The 18722-nt window shown below is 38.5% G+C and overlaps 1 protein-coding gene and 1 long non-coding RNA gene across 7 annotated transcripts in view; one reads left to right on the top strand and one right to left on the bottom strand.

Moving 5' to 3' along the window:
- The window catches only part of LOC111269734 (uncharacterized), a 34237-nt gene that overhangs the window by 4939 nt on the left and 10576 nt on the right, over positions 1 to 18722 (top strand). For 2 of the 6 annotated variants that reach the window (XR_015314680.1, XR_015314681.1), the window contains exons 1-2: positions 8 to 2352; positions 17432 to 17740. The exons of 1 other annotated variant lie outside the window; for it this stretch is intronic. Coding sequence is in view for 2 of the 5 variants with exons in the window: in XM_086972216.1 (XP_086828342.1) it covers positions 17432 to 17673 (242 nt within the window). In the remaining 3 variants the exon portion in view is untranslated. Of the gene's footprint in view, positions 1 to 7; positions 2353 to 3349; positions 5838 to 6820; positions 7918 to 17431; positions 17741 to 18722 lie in introns of those variants that run through there. 3 more of the 6 variants (XM_086972218.1, XR_015314679.1, XM_086972216.1) reach the window with 3 other exon arrangements.
- On the bottom strand, positions 1957 to 14815 carry LOC111269736 (uncharacterized). Its single transcript, XR_002685900.2, has 3 exons — positions 14251 to 14815; positions 13465 to 13606; positions 1957 to 2862 (listed from the first exon to the last, which is right to left on the bottom strand). It is a non-coding gene; the product is annotated as an uncharacterized LOC111269736 (long non-coding RNA).

Here is an 18722-nt window from a genome sequence, read left to right on the forward strand (position 1 = left end):
GTAAGCGTGGCTTAATTATAACAATGAAAATATAACATCAACTGTGAATAATTATACGCCTGCAGCTATATAAGATTGGAGGGGTTGCTCTGAAGAGTTTTCACTGGTCAATGACAAAACTTAGCCGGCCATCTTCTATATATAATAATATTGGAGGAAACAACTTGTTTTTAGCCCATTATTATAACTTTTGTTTGAAACAGTGTTTAAGTGAACATTCGTACGATGCAACTTTTCACCTTATGATTTCATAGGCATGGAGAAGCAACAGTTAAAGCAGATCTAGTTTGTATTTCGCGCCACAACCTTTATTAAACTATTATGGCGTGGAAAAAACAATTTGAGGCGGCAAATAATAAAGTTGACAGTACACATGTAAAGTGAATTGCGGAAAACAAGTAACAGCATAGCCCTTAAAAATGCTGTCGCATTAAAACCCAATGCTGTATTTACTGTACGTACATTCGCTGCGCTACTATTTTTTCTATCAAACAAGCTTGAACTTGAGTTCTATTAAATAATAGAGTGTTTTTTTCTTGTTGGATACGAGAACTCTTATCATACGCCCGCCCTAATTCCAAATGGAATTGAATGGCGTGACTCGGATATTCGCACCAAAAGAGTATGAATCTAAGAAAAATGATCGTGGATAGGGCAGATTTAGGCGTTCAACGTTTTATCTTATCAACATTGTGCATCATAATCGGTACATGGGTTACTCTGTGTATATTTCAAGTGTAGTCTGGTACATTACGTTTTGTTGTTGGCTTCCCTTCTTGATGTAATATCTTAGTGCCAGGTAGTCCAAGCCAAGAGCATACGACGTTTCAGGAGAACGAGTTAAGATTGTCGCTTATACGATTAATATACGGATTCTATGATAGATCTGACGTTTATAAAATGTCAGCGTGTTTTACAAACGTATCAATATATCATACTTGTTGCGAGCTCTTATGATAGCTATTGTCAATGCCATTGCACGTGTGCTCTTAAAACACTGATTGTGTCGAGGTTAGTCGTTACTGAGAAAAATCCTGTGTATAGAAGTAACAAACCCTCGTATATCAGTCGAATCGCTTAAGCCTGTTATTGCTAATGAATGGCATCATACTAACACAACATTTCGGTTCTACGGGGCTTACAATAGTGGCAACAAAGAATGATGTCCAACGCAGAACATAATAGAAACAACACGTTGCTGAAAATAAAAGACGAGGGCGCATGACGACGGCACGCTCTCAAACGAACTGTCTGTATGCGTCATGTGTACTAGTGCACTCTTCATTTCGCATCGGCGTATAGTTGAAAAGCGGGAATCCAGCATTTGACAATTTAACTTTGGGCCTTACTACCAAGCGCCAAAGTACGTTCCTGTGCCTATTCAGTTATCCGATTGCGGTGCCATATTCCTATCATAGAATCGCCACATACACATATGACGTTCAAAGGTAAACTGCCCAACGGTCCAGACCCGCCGCCTTTACAAGTTCCATTACAGAAGATGGTCTTATCATGAAAGCTGTTTACTTCTGAAAAGCACAATATCGACTAACCACAAGCTGCACAGTCAAATGGTACCAATGAGGAAGAAGTTCGTAGAGCTTGACCAGCGTTGCCTGCTGGTTATCGCAGTGGCCTATGCTTCCTGCATTCGTGTTTCGCTGCTTCTGTCATCTGTTGTTTTGCGTTCTTTTCCGTCATAATGGGGCCCTTACCTCCTTTCCCTCGGTGCGTTTATTCTGGTTCTCTCCACGTTCACTGTGTGACGGCTACGTCGGAGTGCCTGCCATTGGGGCCCGCTGACAGCTTCGTCGGAATCGGAGCGACCCGTTTTCAAGAGTTCGATGACTTTTCGCAGATTTTGCTTGAAGGAACTACTGCATTGTTAATTTTCGTTCCACGCTATAATGTGAAGTGGAAATGTGTCCATCAGACATCTGAGTGAAAAGGCATCGATAGTGTTAAAAAATTGCTCTTCTTGTGGTCTCCATATCTTTATTTAGTAAGGACTTAGCGACAAATATTAATACGCACAGGAAGTTTTTTCTATGAAATGTTCGGGTTTCATGGATTGACTGTGCTCCGACTATTCAGATGAGATGCAATTGTAAAATAAGATTTATGGAAGCACGAGTTCAACTATTAGGTTTGCCAAAACTGCATCTAAAAAGCAGGTGTCAATAGATTGCTTTGAGTCAGTGTGGATTTTTGAAAGCAGGAAGTAGTGACATCTACTGCAGGATTAAAGTTTTATAGTAGCGAGACATGGTGCCATAGCTCACTTGGATACAAATGTACAACTTTTTAAGTGTCTACTTTGGAGTACTCTTGGTCGACCTTTCTCAAGTTCCGGTGAGTTGAAATACATCGTGGAGGTCAACTCGATAATGCCTATTTTACTACTACAACTAGTAAGGGTCGCGTTATACATCTCTATACGTTGCATTTTGTAGAATATCTTTATACAGAAGCGGATCTATGGCCTTATTTAGGTATCCCGTGGCCAAAGAATGTCGCGCTCACGGGGGATTCAGAGGGTTGAAGAAATAGTAGTGGTTTAAATACGATAACTATACAAAATTCATCTTTCTAAAATACAGGAAAGTTTGAGACACTATATTCGAAGTATATAGCCGTTAGAGACATATGTGTTCTAATAATAAACATTCTCAGGTAGTTACTAGAATATGAAAGGAGAATCTCTTGCAGATTCATAGGCCATTTCAGTCACAGGCATCATTCTTGTTTCTTTAATTATCGATCTGAAATAAACTTGCTTGATAGAGACGTATGTTTGACCTGTTATCGCTCAGTAGTTTATCACGAGCTGACTAAATGTCGACGATTTACTTGGGCGGAATTCTGAAAAGAAACATTCAACAATAGTCAATAAATCTCCTTGGCCGCGACATTAAAATTTGCCTATAAGCCTATTTGTCTATAATAAGAAAGCGCCTATTGATAGTGCTGGACAAACGAGCAATTCAGAGGGTACCAAATTTGTTTGTATTAATTCTATCTATATTAGTATTACATCTATCTATATTAGTAATCTATATTGGATACATGCAAAATATGCATCTAAAAAAAAAACCATACCACACTTTAGCGAGAAGAACACAGATTGGTCAACGTATTCGACGAGAAATTAATCGGATATTTTGAGTGGCATAATTTTTCTACTATAAGAAATGTGTAATTCTGTATGTAGATGCATATTTCCGTGAACTCCTATCCAAAGTAATGCCAAATTAGCCACGTGATTAGTAAAAAAGCTCATAAGATTCTGGCTTACTGATGACCCATATATAATGCATAAAATATTTTCTTACCTATATTATTTCAAAGGCGGAATTTACAATTTTAGAGACAACTATGCACTATTAATCGTACAACCTATTCAGGCTCCTTAAATCATAGCCTACTATAATTGTTTACGCCAGTCCTTATCTAATTGTGTCCTCAAAGAGTGAGGACACAACAATGTAAAGCAAGATATCATGATTGGAGTTACTTAGAGAAGATAACTAGGTATCTCATTTTAGTTTTAACAAACAGCGTCCCTCATGTGTTTGAAACTGTGCGGTCGTAAATAATGGTATTTTTCTTTGAAAACCAGTCGGACCTTTTCATTGAAACAGTAGAGTTTTAAATCCACGTTAAGTATTCTTATATGCAGTTCTCGTCTGGACCTCTCTGCTCACTTCAAAGCGTCAATTAGGAAATAGTCATACTCGAATATCAGATCTCTTTTCTGGCAAACAGCCCGCATTCTGTGAGCTCGATACTTCATACTGTGATGATTGTGTTACAAGCCCAACAACAATAACCATAATTGTAGTAATAATAGTATAGATAATCGTACATATGTATATCCAATTTTCACCTTTGTCGGAAAAGCATTTCATAGGGCATCATTGGTGGGCTGGCGCTAACAGCAGAGTAACGTTTGGACAGTGATCTTAAACGCAAAGAACAGTTTAGTGATCTGGTCGGGTATGTAGCTGATAAATACAAATTCGTTTTTCGTACTTAGTTAAGTATCAACTCGAGATAATGGCGGATGTTTGCATGTAGAACGGAGTAAGCCAAAATAAGGGAATAATAACCTGTAGGCCAGCCACTGTTTCATCTCTAATTCATGATACTGTTTCATGATACTCAAATGATTCGCATTCTATTCTATACTCGGCAGGTCTGTGACGCTAGCTAATTAACTTACTAAGTACAGCATTAAAGATATAGTGTATAAAATGGTGATATTTTACCAACTACGTTAAAAATATGCGACAGACGCAGCGAGCAACGCATTACGTTTACATTTGTTAGATAGCTTTTATTTGCCTTTCGGGATAAACCTGATCTACGCACATCTTAATAATAGGGAAATGTATTATTTGGTATTTAGACCTTAGAATATGTAACTCAGATGATTCTCAATAATTTGTTTTTTAAATTGCGATTAAAATGCGTTTTAATTAGGAGCTATTGACACTGCGTGTAGTATCATCTTGATGCAGTAATTTCAATATTGTTAAGCTGTTTTCTAGCTTTTCGCGTATTTTTATGATTGATGAGTGTTGAAAGTGTAGCATAAATCATTTGTTTTGCTACACAGATTAGGATTAGCTTACTTATTAATATTTAGAAACGATTTAATTGGCGGAATCAATACAAACCACACAATTTGGCCATCATCCAAACAAGATAAAGCACGTTTTCGATGAACCTGAGAAAATAATCCGACCTATGTAGCCCTACCGCTGCCTTAAAGTGATGGTCTCGCATTTCAACGATAAATTCAACAAGATATCTATGTATTCAGGTGATAAAATAGTTTTTTTTTTTTAGCATGACTGTATTTTTTCAGATCCCTGATGCTTCGCTATGAATGTATAAAATCGATTATTGTTTATACTAGGATAACGTGGACGCGGTCAAGATTATTACTGGGTTGTTGATACGTTTGATAAACGAACAGTTTTCTATTACTTTCCTTCCTTAATCAGCATGTGACTTCTCGTGAACAAAATTCGAGATATACTCAAAATAAAAGCGTAGCCGACAAATCAGTATATCAATAAAAAAAAAAGTGCTACAATGTATCGAGTACTGTTTTTTTATCGCTCACGCGGCGAATGAGCTGTAGCTTATGTCGCACTGTCCAGTGTCGTTTTTCTATCTCTGACGGAAAAATCACGCTGGAGAATTACGTTTTTTACGGCTTCTTCAACAACATAACCTGTACTGCGCCCCAAAGAAAAACAATATAAACGGCTGATACAGAGGTTTAGGAATCTTTCCGGTTTCCTAAAGCGTTAGACACAGTTCCGGAGAGCATCCGGAACTATGTGTAATGTAAGCCAGCTAAGCAGATAGGCTGTACACATTTAGGCCAAGGGTTGGGCCATGCCTCTGCCAAAATACTTGCAGTACTATTGTCTAACGAGCTGCTTGATGCATAGATGTGATTATGCGCACCAGTTGTTCTGTACGGCATTTCTTACTAGTCTTAGCAGGTGAGCAATTTCTGATTTGACTCAAGCTGAAGCCCAGCTGGGATGCTTACAAATGCTAAAGGCAAGATGGGTGCAAACAGGCACATGTCAGGACAAATCAACAATTATTTGCCACAGCCGTAACACGTAGTACACGTATTATTACCATTAGTACACGTCTGTTTGTTGTAGCAGATGAAAACACAACCTTACAGACTACGTCCACCCATCGGCGGCGGTCATCTGCGGCCATTGCCAAAGGCCACTGGACGCCATCTCAACAGATCACTGCCATACTCACCACTGCTGCGTAGAATAACCAGCGAATACTAAACACAGGTTGGTATTGAGTTAAAAAAAGAAACTTTAAATATGACAGGAAAAGCGGTGCGGTGGACATCTTATTCAACAGTCTAAGCATATATTATCTAGTAACCTCCTAACAGTGTATGTAGACAATTGTCGAGGAAAGGGGTGCTTTTATAATGGTTGTCGGCCTTGAGCCATCGAGTAGATTGAACGGCTCTTATAGAACGAAATAAAGTTCTGACACATGCTCGTACCCTTAATGCAATTATCAGTACGATTGTTGATATGATCAAGGAGCACTGCAACAATCTTATTATTGATAATACGATCGACAAAAGGTTATTCTAAGCTCACTCATAGATTACGGTCACTAGTTTCTCATAGCTCTTTAGACACATACCAGTAGATTTTAGTCAAGGAGGACTGTTTGAGTTTTGTATGTAGAAACGATTCCGTATCGTCTATGCTAATAATAGTGATATGAAATGTCAACGAGTTTTGAACTAACAGAAGATTAAGGTTCAACCAGCATATACTGAAGTGGACAGCAGAAGTACAGTTGTTTATGTGTAGCATTGTGGTCCATGTAGTTAGTAGTTAGCGCGCTGAATCTGTGGATCGACTGTGAACATATAGTTCCAAATTAAACCTATCTCAATCACGTATCAAACCTATTTTCCGAAGAAGCAAATTCCGTAATAAGGGCAATGAACTTTCGTGTCGAATCGAACATTCAAGTTTTATATTGTGAACATGTCTGATAGGAGAAGTGATGACCGTCTTCGGTCGTCTGTCTTCTTTTATACGTAACCTCTTGCATACCCAATGTCAAATGAAAGACAGCGTTTTTTTTTACAGTAGCATTGCTAAATATCTTATAGATGGATATTTTTTTCGTTTTTGTTCCCATGTCTATATATATATATATATATATATATATATATGTAACGTTGTACTGGTTGTCCAAGATATTGGAGAATGTTAACTTAATTCCATTTACGCGCGTTTGCCAGACAGGGAGGATGGTTAGGCTTTTTACAGACACTGACCAAGGTCATATCGACAACCAGCAGCAGCTGCAGCTGTAACAACAGCAGCAGTAGTAGCTGACACAAGCCTGCCTTGCCGCGTCAACAGCGTAACGACAGCGCAGAAACACGAATAAATCGAACATAGTCAGACACGCATGCGCCGTCCACACATCAACTATAGACAGGCGACTCGTGCATGCTTTAGCTAACTAAGATTCAGTCTCTTAGTTCGCTACGGCATCGATCAAGCCGATACAGCAGCAACGTCATCGACGACATCATCATCCGTACCGTCGTTGAAATCAAGCCATCAAGCACATACACACTCAGCATCTACGTATTTGTCTGGTGTACTGGTATATATATATATATATATATCTAATAGAAGCCTAGCGCCGTGCCGTGGGGACTTCCTCGACAATCTCTGATCATGCAAGAAGGTGGTTAGGGCTGGACAACGAGGACGCCAAAAGCAAAGGCAATCCGCTCGTCATTGCTATAGACGTTGCAGGCGGCAGCAATAGCACATCAGTGATGGAGATAGTGATGGCCGTCGCGATGGCAGAACACGAACAAACTCACTTCATCCACTCCGCTACATTCGGCTCCGTTCTGCTCAGACAAATGGATGGACAAAAACTCATCCTATTGTCGGACACACACTATATTCTTTTTCCTTCGTTGCTTTGTCTATCCATATAACCATGCGCTTCTCTTTCGGTCCGATCGACAACAACGATTATGGTGGCGACAACCGCTAAGATGACAGGTGCAGCAATAACAGGTGCTGCGATGGCAGCAGCAGCATCGAATATCCGTCCTCGTCACTCCTCCTTACCGCCATTGCCTTCACCGGTTCACCATTGTTATCTAAAGTGTGCTCAGTCTGAAAGTCATTCACACCATCCACTGCCCATATGTCTTAACTTAAAAATAAGACATCTCGCTTGTAACAGTACAAATAAAACATGTGCAAATTATGTAACCATCACATCAGCCAAATTACTTCTACCAGCGTTTGTGATTTTAGAAACGAATCAGGAGCGGTCAAAGATAATAAATGATATTATTCTCCTTTAGTTTGTCGACGGAATTTTTTGTTTACAACACGTTCACTCTATATGCTATGTTCTCTATTCGTTAGCAGAATACCACCGTCTAGATACGTCTTTCTTAATGGATGCCATATCAGTAACATTTGTGCTTCACTCGTCACGTTTACTATACTAGACCTCGCAAGCGTTGCAGTAAAAGGGCAAACAGATAGGTATTACAGCAACCGCTCTCATGCCGCTAAATGAATGTTGGTACGATAAAAACAAGTATGTAAATGTATATATGTTTACTACAATGGCGCGGAACCTCAAGGCAATAGACTACCTGTACTTACTATCATTATATACCTTCAAGGCTCAACACAGTCAAGTACGTTATCATTGTCTTGGTGACAACTAGCCGTGTGAAACATCGCCCAACTTAAATACCAAAAGTACCTTATAATTATATGCCTACTATTTCTTCATCAAATAATAATTAAGATATTAAAAGCTTCGTTTTGCCCAAGCTAAAATCTTTACCTTTAGAGGTGGGCGTAGCATGCCAACCCCCCAGAGAATTGCAACAAATAAAGGAAAAGCTGCTTTAGAAGGTCAGAGCATTACAGAACAGAGGTAATTTCACTAAGGAAGCTAAGTACAAAATACTGCATAGACATTGCTCGTTTGCAGAAGAGCTTTTTTAATTTACACGCATATATATATATATATATATATATATATATATATATATATATAATCTGCAGGGCGATCTGAGTCCGTTAGCGTTTACTTTGCTGGTGTTCAATAAGTTCAAGTTTTTGACAGTGTTTTTTCTAATATGCCATGTAATCAAAGATAGCGTTGCTACATGTAAACATGAAGACTTAATCTAGAAAATTAGATCTTTAATGCCGTTGTTATTTTGACTTATATAGACACTGAACGATCGGTACCCGCACGTCGCCCTCTCTTCCCGCTCAAGTAAAGTTCTCAAAATATTAAGTTAGTTTATGACAGGGGCGGTGCAATTACGACACACATTTTTATGCGGCTTCTAGTCCCTAGCTAGTGCTAAGTGTTTATTGTTGCATTAGTAATATTTACGAGAAACTTTAAATAGTTTACTCGTTCTGTAGTGTTTTAAAAGCATAAGGTTCGCGTCAAATTCCAAGATGTGTCAAATCATTAAGTACACAGGAATCGGTCGTTAGACAATTATTTTTAGTAGAGAGTTTTAGATTTGTGGGTACGTGCGTATTTTCGCCCAACATTAGTATTAGGCTCTCAGCAGGCATCTTAAACGTTCGAGTACGCATTGTGGCACTTTTGAATGAATGCAGTTCATCGGAACAATGAATGCTCCTATATTAGCCTTTCTAGAACTTCCTTCCATGAGTCAACATGGACAAAGATCATGGCCATCCAAACCTAATGATTCAAATTAACTTTGCTACCCAAAACTATTCAGGTTTACAATTGAATTTCGAACTTCATATTAAGAAGCGCACTTTGACGTGCGCTCCATAGAAACGTCTAATTAGTCAGCGTTTAGTGGCATGAAGTTTGTATGCATTAGCGGGAAACGTCACCAGCCAATTTTTGTTCGATCGGCTTAAATAGCAGTGAAAATGACAGGATTAATTGAAATATAGAGATAAACGGTAAATAGATTAGAGTTTCCAGACAAATTTATTGCTCATACACAAAGTGATTTGTTGCTTAAATGCACGACTAATGTATTATATACAATAACAAAAGGAAACCTATCGCCAGCTCTCGTACTGCACAGGTCTTAAGTACTCCTACGCCGTACGAGGAAGTAATCCGGCAATCTTACCTCAAACCCGCAATTTGTTTTTGGAAAGAGACTGGCTACTTGAAAAATGCATATTTCACTAACATATTATATATGGTACCTGACGGTGGAACTATAGCCATGCACAAAATTCAGAATAAAGTCGCCACTTTACGTGGGTCACTTTAGAACCCCAATAGACGGAGAGACTTTACCAATTAAGCAGAATCTATACATGGCGCATGCAGTTCAAATCTATTCATTGCATGGACACTGCACAGTAACTTTTTCCTGCGATAACGTAGGTTGTGAATAAGTTAACCTTTCATTCTGATCTTGGAATCATTGGATTTAGATATAGTTACCCCGAAGGATTCCGCGATGCTTGCGCACGAAATCACTTCAAACATGCGATGACTGAAAGTACATTTTCGACAAAATTACATATGATTTCTCCTATAAAATGTCTATACGCAATCTATGCGAGGTCGATGATGCTGCAGATGTTATACGCTATAGTAGCACTTAGTCGTATTGCTAGAACTAATTGGTGTAACTATGAAATACTTATAGATTACTTAATGTTATGTCCTTAGAAAATAAAACAAGACCTTACAGTAAGAGAAGCCAGCGTGTATATCGGAGGTACAGCAGCACCAGTGACTAATTATGCAGGTATATGCAGCTGTTTAAGTTCTCCCTTATAGAGATAAGCTATGAGAAAAAAAAGTATTGGAACACTACTGTATAAGTACAAACAAGTAAGCTTCATTTGTGTGCCCTCATAAATTACCACGAACACATAAATGAAAAAAGTTCTCTATAAAAAAGAGTGCCAGAATAATTTCCTTACGTGAGGATAAATATTTCCATTTACGGTGAAGAGCTATTGGAGTACACGAACAAAACATAGTGTAATCGTTTGCAAAAATCTATTGCCAGCCAATAGCTAAAAATGCGCACAAATCCACAAAGGCCTTCCGACGGCAACTATATGTAACTGTCAGAACTTATTAGTCCATTGGAAATCAGTGATTAAAGAAGACCCTTCGCTGACAATAGAAGTATGGCAAAATCAGATAATTACCACAAATATTAAAAAACGAGCTTCAATAAGTTATCATAAAAAATATACAGAAGTCGACAAAATACGTTCAAAAAACTTGTGAAAATTTATTTTTATTTGAAAAGCAATATATGAGCGATGGCATATTTACAAACCAGTACTTTCTACGCTTATGTCACAGTAGACGTAGATATTATCGGATAGCAGATATTTCGGGTGCGGGTCATTATTATGTTTGTTAAGGCAACCTTTTCGCCGTCGTTAATGAATATATCCTTTCTTCTAGCTGTCCTACTACTACTACTGTCATTGCGAGGCAAACGTATTCCTTCTTTCTTTCATGCGTGAAAATCAACTATACTGTTCTAACAAAGACTATGAATGAATATTTCGTAAACGCGAAAACGTTGTACCTAACTCCTTTAAGATTTCGACATCTATGGGAAGTCTGGCAAGCCAAAGGCGCCCGAAACTGATCATAGACACCGAGCACTGAATCGTTTAAAGTAAATAGAGAATGTAAATGTGTTTTGTGACCTCTTTTGCAATGTAATCCTGACACATTTGAGTACATCTTTGCCCCGGATGCTAAAATATGTACTCAACTAGGAGACAAAACAGTTTAATATAATTCGATCGTAAAGAAAAGCGATTTTATTATCTAGCTTTCTTGACGTCACTGTTACGGCCACGTACAGCTAAATTTTCGACAAAAACCTAAAGATAGTGAAACTTAAATTCCAGACGTCCTTTCAGTATATAGCCAACTAGTTAAAATAACTTTGAACGCTGAATAGGAAACGTACGTCGTGGTTAAACATCTTTTTAGTAGTAAGCAGGTATTTAGATCCGTACATGTTAAACAAACCCACTTTAAATATAGTTCTTTGATACAAACTTAATACGCACATATACTTACACTAAACTTTCGCTAACAACCAGCGCGACGTTCATTGGGAAAAACGAAAAATGATCATGCATATTGAATGTTAGACTTCGATAACGTCATAAACAGTGAAGTAAGGTAGATAAAAATTATGGAGTTTACTGTGATTAGCTGGCCCTCGTGCGAGAATATGTATTACTGTTGCTCGAAAAGCTGGCCTATAAGGACGTCCACAAAGAAAATAATTCAGGCATACGCGCAGCCGTAATCCCTTTATCCATGAAGAAGGACAGTAAGGCGTAACGTCTAACAACGTAATAGGAAATATTTTGTTTCCATGTACGAGCTGTTCAAAGCTAGAAGGACATTTTGTAAGAAATTACGTCGCTGGTATAATAGGGAGAAGCTAGTAGTTCGAAACAACATAAGCGACTCTTGGCGGGCAATTGTCTGGGTTTAAAACTAGATATTTTTGGCAAGCTGGATCCCAAAACAATCATTTAGGGTATGACACAAATGTACCAAGCGAGCTAATAAAACACTGATTTGCGTGAACGCCTAGTCAGAGTTACTTGTGGTTATTTCAAGCGTCCATTCAACCAGGTTTAATTTCAAGTGATCTTTTCTATTGCGGCCAACGGTTTACTCTAGAAAATTTCTATCAGTAACATTTGCAGTTTGATTTGGACTACGGAGAAGCTAGGAATTTATTTGGATCAAAATGTCGGCAATACGATCAACGTTATATCGAGTCAATTTGAAACAACGAAGCATCATAATCAGATCCTATTGGCGATAGCATTTAGCTTATCAGCATACGAAAGAAGGAAACTGACGTTCAGGTAGCGATACGTTTATCATATCGTTGTTTCGGTAGCAGGACGATTGAAGTTGACTAGAGGTTCGTTTGGGAAAAACCAAAGCACTGCGCGCAACGCTGCGCTATAGCCATTATGAGTGCTTGGATGTGTGTCATTTACATATCCTATTATTTAGCAGTTTTTAATAATCGTGGAAAAGTCTAGTACATTCGACTTAGCTGAATTCGGACGACGCTGTTGACAACGATTGCTAAATCGTCGGCCATAGCAACTTCATGCCAATTGATCAGCTATAACGATAATGTCATAAACTTTATGGTCGTCTCGCATGAAGATGCTGGTCATTCGTTATACGTTACAGCTCTGAACATAAAGCTAAAGATACAATTATCTGTTGAGAAGCATATCTAGCTTAGCCTTTAGGTGAACAGAAACCGTTTTAATCCAAGGCAATGACAGTGTCCCCTATAACATGAGGAGAAATTTCGAATTTTGCGCGGCTCGATTCAACGCCAGAGAGTCGACGACATTCACTGCGTAACGTACCCCTCTGGGTTCTGAGGAATTTTGGCATGCAATATAAGATAAGATGATATCGCTAATTTCTGCTACCCGTATATCAGTTTTCGTAGGCTTGTCTAATATATATAAGTCAAAAATTTATTCGATCAGGAAATATTTCTGCTGTTACTAACAGTTGCTACACAGTGTTAGTGTCATCTAATAACCGTGAGAGGTGTTTTAGGAAAACATAAAACTAACGATTTAAATACTATTATAACCTTTTTTTTTATTGCGTCAGTCTTTTTTCGTTATGACTCTATTTTAAGTGTTGCTTAATTGCTCCAATATGGTCCTGGCAGACATTTTGGTCTTCCAGAGACAGACTTCCCTTCGGGTGCTCATGTTTGTCCAATCATATTAACTACGGTAAGCAACGGTACACTTGAAAATTTTAAAGCTTAACAAAATAGTACCGATATTAAAAACGTTCAATGTGTATTATAAAAATGATGCATACCAGTTTACTGCTGCTCAAATTCGGTGGCTGTCCATCGTATTTTAGTCGCCAGGCTAAATTGGCTCATAACCAGGCGAAACTGTTGTATTACCGATTGTATACCGTGGCTTGGATCACATAGCAAATAACAATCAGTTGGCCCCTAATCGATCACGAAGTAAAAAAATAAAAGACAAACAGAATAGTTTCAGTAATCGTTAAAGTGGGACACGAGAAACGGTTTTAATAACGAACTGACGCTGACTGATATGATAGAGCAGAAGCGGGGCACACACAGTCGTCTCGAAATCTTTAGGATGACAGTTGCCCATAGTGATGTGTACGACCAAAACAAAGAGGTTCATCACCCTATGCACATCACACAATGCGCTATGTCAGAGATCTGCTGAGGATTCCTTCAGAACAGAAACAAGGGCCGAATCATACAGAAAGGGCATTCAAACGTTTATGAAAAAAAAGTCATAACTTCTCATTATTATTGCTAAACTATTTCTATAGTACTTTTTAAGGTTGTGACTTAAATTACATTTACAAGAAAAATCCCACCCAAAATTAAATGAGTTACTGTGAGTGAAAGCAGCGTAAGGTCGCACGTGTTCAAGAGATCGTCTGTTGCGGTGACTCAATTTAAAAACGAATTTTACAACATATGCTTGCCCATGACAAGAACCTATGTTTTGTAAATTGCTGAAGCGAGTTAAATTATCGACTGGACCGAACGTTACTTCAGGCCAAGAAAGCGTAGGATAAAGATGAAAAAAGACACACAGCTATGCACAGGCTCACCTCGATGTTCACCCCATGGAGAAATGCTGAAGAATACCACCTTCTGCTTCCTCTGTTGAGATTTTTGTTCAGGCTGAATAACCATCACAAGAAATACGTTGATTTAATTAAAGACTATTCTGTATCATACTAGCTCAACTATAGTACAAACCAGGAATGGCTTTGAGTACGGCTATCATTGGTGGCACTCGGTCAGCACGCTACGTCCAGTGCAATCTAAGACAGGTCTCTTACTAATTGTTTCCCCTATTCTTTCTCTTGCGTGCGTCCATTAGTCACAGATCTGGAGCTGCGGCAATAGTAGGCAAGCTCATAGAAACTGAAAGCGCAAAAAAAGAGAGAAAAGAGGAGAAGTATGACATTTCGCACTAGGTAATGTCTCATTGCCGTCATTGCTTATGTAGATGATAACAGCGATAGTCATGGGCTGATAATGATGATTCTGCGGATACTCGTTCTGGATGCCCTTATCCGGTTCGACCTATCATATTCGTTTTTCGGCTATATCAAACCGCTATAGTGTATGCTCGTTATGAAAAGGATGCCCTGTCGACAGGACATTACGACGTGGTCATTCTGCGTGACCCTTAGAGCCGCATATGTCGCATAATAACTATTCCAATTACATCTTCATACGAATGTAGCACGTACCACCGATGTTGTTCCACTGTATCCGCAACGCTCCCTATATATATATGCAAAATCATCTCATTATAAAATATAGAAAATGTATATTTATATCATAATACCCTAGACTTTTGGCAATCATCGTTTGTATGCCTAATGTGATTGGTGTTTTTCAGACAATGAAGGCATATAGCAGTGGTGCAGAACGATAATTCTAAACCCCCACTTAAGCGATGTGTTTGCATATTGTTCAAATAGCCGTACTTAGAAAGGTTCTGCTTTTAGGGTCCATTAAAACAAGTGTTTTTTCAAACAAATTTTTTCACTAAAAATGTAGAGGCAGTAGCACTGTATGTCATTGAATGATCATGTGCAGTTATGAACAAAGCAAAGTTGACAATCATGAGGAGTATAATAGGGTATGTGCGTCATACGATGTTGGAAAATTATTTGTTTTTGTCACATACAAAGGCCTGTCGTATGCGTTTGTCCTCATATGGGATTGATATGTACTCGAATTTAAAATTAAAAGCGTTCTTTTCTATAGGGATTTTATTGTATATTGAAAAAAGATCACCACTTGTGAGCTTCACCTGGAAGATGTTTGGTTTTTTTTCTATGAAAATGTTTCTTCATCCTAGTAGTATCAGATATATACGAAACATACTCAACTCGTAGCTTGAGACATCTTCCTGCCAAGAGAATGATCGCGGTATGTCGATACTTTGGAATACTTCTTCTAATTGAATGTTTTGCAAGCTACTTATTAGAACGAAGCAAAATGATCTAACCGACGATCGGCTTTTGTAAATATTTCCGATCTGGACACAATTATCTTTGGCTGAATATCTGCCGCCATGTTTTCATAATTGAATCTGTCCTTTAGCCAACTTTATTTGCCACGGCTATAATAACTCGAGTGTGAAAGTTAAACATTTTTAACAGTTTAAAAACTAAATCTTGTACATTGTTTTGATCGTGACCCTGTAACGAATTTGCGAATGTTTTACCGTATATGAAAAATAATTACGTTGTATAGTAGTAAAAAGGCTGGATACAATTTGGCTTATCTGCGAATGCTCGACATAATTTCATACTAAAACTGCCCGATGAATAAATTTGTCAAATCGTCAGCGTTCTAATTGATGCTAGTATTTCATGCCTAATGACCTTTTCTGAACTTAACATCACGTACCCAATGGCAAAGGGAGTTTAGATATATTGCACTCAAGCAAAGGAAAAAACGCATCAATAAAGGTAAAAACAGACCGCGACAGTTCAAGACTAAAACAAGCAGACAGGCTTTTTCTAGTGCAGCCTATGCTTCTTTATCTTTCAGAAGAATCAATTATATACCACTTAAAATTGTTTGATGGTAAAAATCTCTATTAATTTGCCTAATATTTTTCAGAAAATTGAATAAAAGTGCCAGCTTGGGAGTGTAGTGTTTCAAAAGCAATATTTCGTCAGCTGCGGCAAGATATTTCTCATAGGGCAAATGAGTTCGTATGGCTTAGCGGCAAAGGGTTTTTACGGTTGAGACTCATTTACATGACAGCACCTACATGCTAGTTTTCTGAACAAATACATTTCTTTGTTTCTTGTCTCATTTTTTTTCTAAAGTAAGCTGAAGGTTTTCAAAAGCTTATAAGCTAACAAAAGCACGCATTCGACAGACAGCTGACCTTTCTCTAGTTCACGGAAGATAGCGCGAAGGCTATTGTTATGTTGATGTCCAGTATTTATCAGCAACAGCATCTGATATCCCACAAAAGTTTGTACGGCTATCGATCTGTACATGTAGCGAAACGCCCGCTTTGAATTCAATGCACATCGAGCATAAACTGGCCGAGGTTCATAACTGTCTTTTACATCTATGATGTGAAATGCGTAAGCAATCAGGTGGTTTCCCACTTGAAGTCGTAGCATGTTTAATATGCCCATTACATAGGTAATGAAGACTTGAACTTTACTCTATTGATAGAAAGTTGTGTAATTAATCGCCAGTTTGTATGAACAATGTGGCGTGTCGACCACGTTTAAGAACGAACCAATTTTCGGAGATTTATCTGCACGATATAAAACCGATATTTACATATATAGTTGAGAAACACAGAAAACATATTGCAGGGGTTGAGCTTTTGGCATGGTACGGTATAAAATAAAAGTAAGCCTACGTATTTGAAAGGTCCTCTATCACCGTAAAAATTCTGTTCGTTAGCCCACGTGCCAGTACCCTTGTGATACTCTGCTTCCAAATTGTTGTTGCCTTTTTCTCAAAATATATAACACTATAGGCCCATAACTCAATAAGGCGTTGAGCAAGTTCTAATACGTAACGTGAAGCTGTATCAAGAAAGTGAAAATCTAAGCTTTGAATGATGGCTCACTCGGGCTTTTGCTATTTGAATTCACCAAATTTCTTACAAATCGACTCCACAGAAGCTAATATGTATACGAAAAACAGAGCTAAAGGCCGCAATTGAATAATCTGCCTTAAATTTCTTAATTAGCCATTGTTTCTGTTTGTTATCGCTTGTTGTTGTTACTACAGTTTCATTCATCTGTTCACTCGCCTGTTCGTTCACGTATTCGTTTGTGGCTGTGATCGTGGTTTCGGTGGTTCGTTCCCCCTCATCTCCTTCACACCCCCTACTCACTCTGTTTCGGGTGATCCATTCTGATGTCTTTGTGTTTGCTTTTGTCGGTACAATATCCGTATGCATCTGCCCGCGCGTAAGGCCAGTAGACTGTGCGCCGTACTGGAGACCGTCAAGGTCAGCCCACTGCTACTAAACATATGGTATCAGCACGAGGTAGATATACCGAAGACCGGTGTCAAGTTTATGCAGCCGCGTAAACAGTAAGTAGTATATGTTTGCTCACTTTCATACCCAGTCAGATGTAATAGCGGCGGCAGCCAACCGATTAGAGATTGCATGTATAAAACTAACAATGAAATTTTTAGATATTGTCGTCATCGTCGTTTGTGAAGTCCCGTTACATTCTAGCAAGTGGCCACGGTCGCTGCTACAGGACTGGGAAATATGAACGGCATTTGTTTACCGATATGGTTACTAATATTGTTAGCGGTTGCATTATTAGAGCGGCTGATGATGATGTGCTGAAGATGGTGGCCCGGACTACTGTCATAGTGGCAAATATGCTAATGCGGTTATTTGTGATGCTTTATTTTCAATTCTGAACCGTCTACGTTCCGCCTCACCGAATCTCGTTTGGTTCTTTTGAAAGGACTTTAGCGTCTCTAAATGAAGCGAACGAAGGCACACGAGAAAGAGCCAGAAGGTTTTGCCCGGGGGAACTACAATATACATATAACACAAGCAGACATTGCTTTAATTCGTTCTTGGGCGGCCAATGGCAATTCAATGTCGACCTTTATTGCTAGGTCTTCGAGAGAAAAAGCGAAATCGCAGTATTCGTCATCGTAGCATAGCATTCGTTGATGTTCGATAGCTGAGTCACAATAACAAATAAGACTATTTACCGAATGAGGAAGACATTCTACAGGAATAAGTAAGTTTACAACTTGACAAATACACTCTCCTAGGAACGTGAATCGAGATCTAAATGTTCTGCCTGCTATAATTATTCACAAGACACTCATATTTTGACAATAAAGAGCAAAATTAACATCATGGCATCACTAGATAACGTCAGATGGTTTTTAGATAGCATAACCAACCATTTTATGAAAACTATATTGATATAAAACCGATGTAGATATAATTGATTTCTGTTCCATTATACAAGAACACGACACACTTTTTCAGCCAACACGTGCAGGTAATTGGTACGCAAATCCTCTTAAAAACACATTAGGA

Source organism: Varroa jacobsoni, unplaced genomic scaffold (assembly GCF_002532875.2).
Source record: "Varroa jacobsoni isolate VJ856 unplaced genomic scaffold, vjacob_1.0 scaffold_1409, whole genome shotgun sequence".
NCBI lineage: Eukaryota > Metazoa > Arthropoda > Arachnida > Mesostigmata > Varroidae > Varroa > Varroa jacobsoni.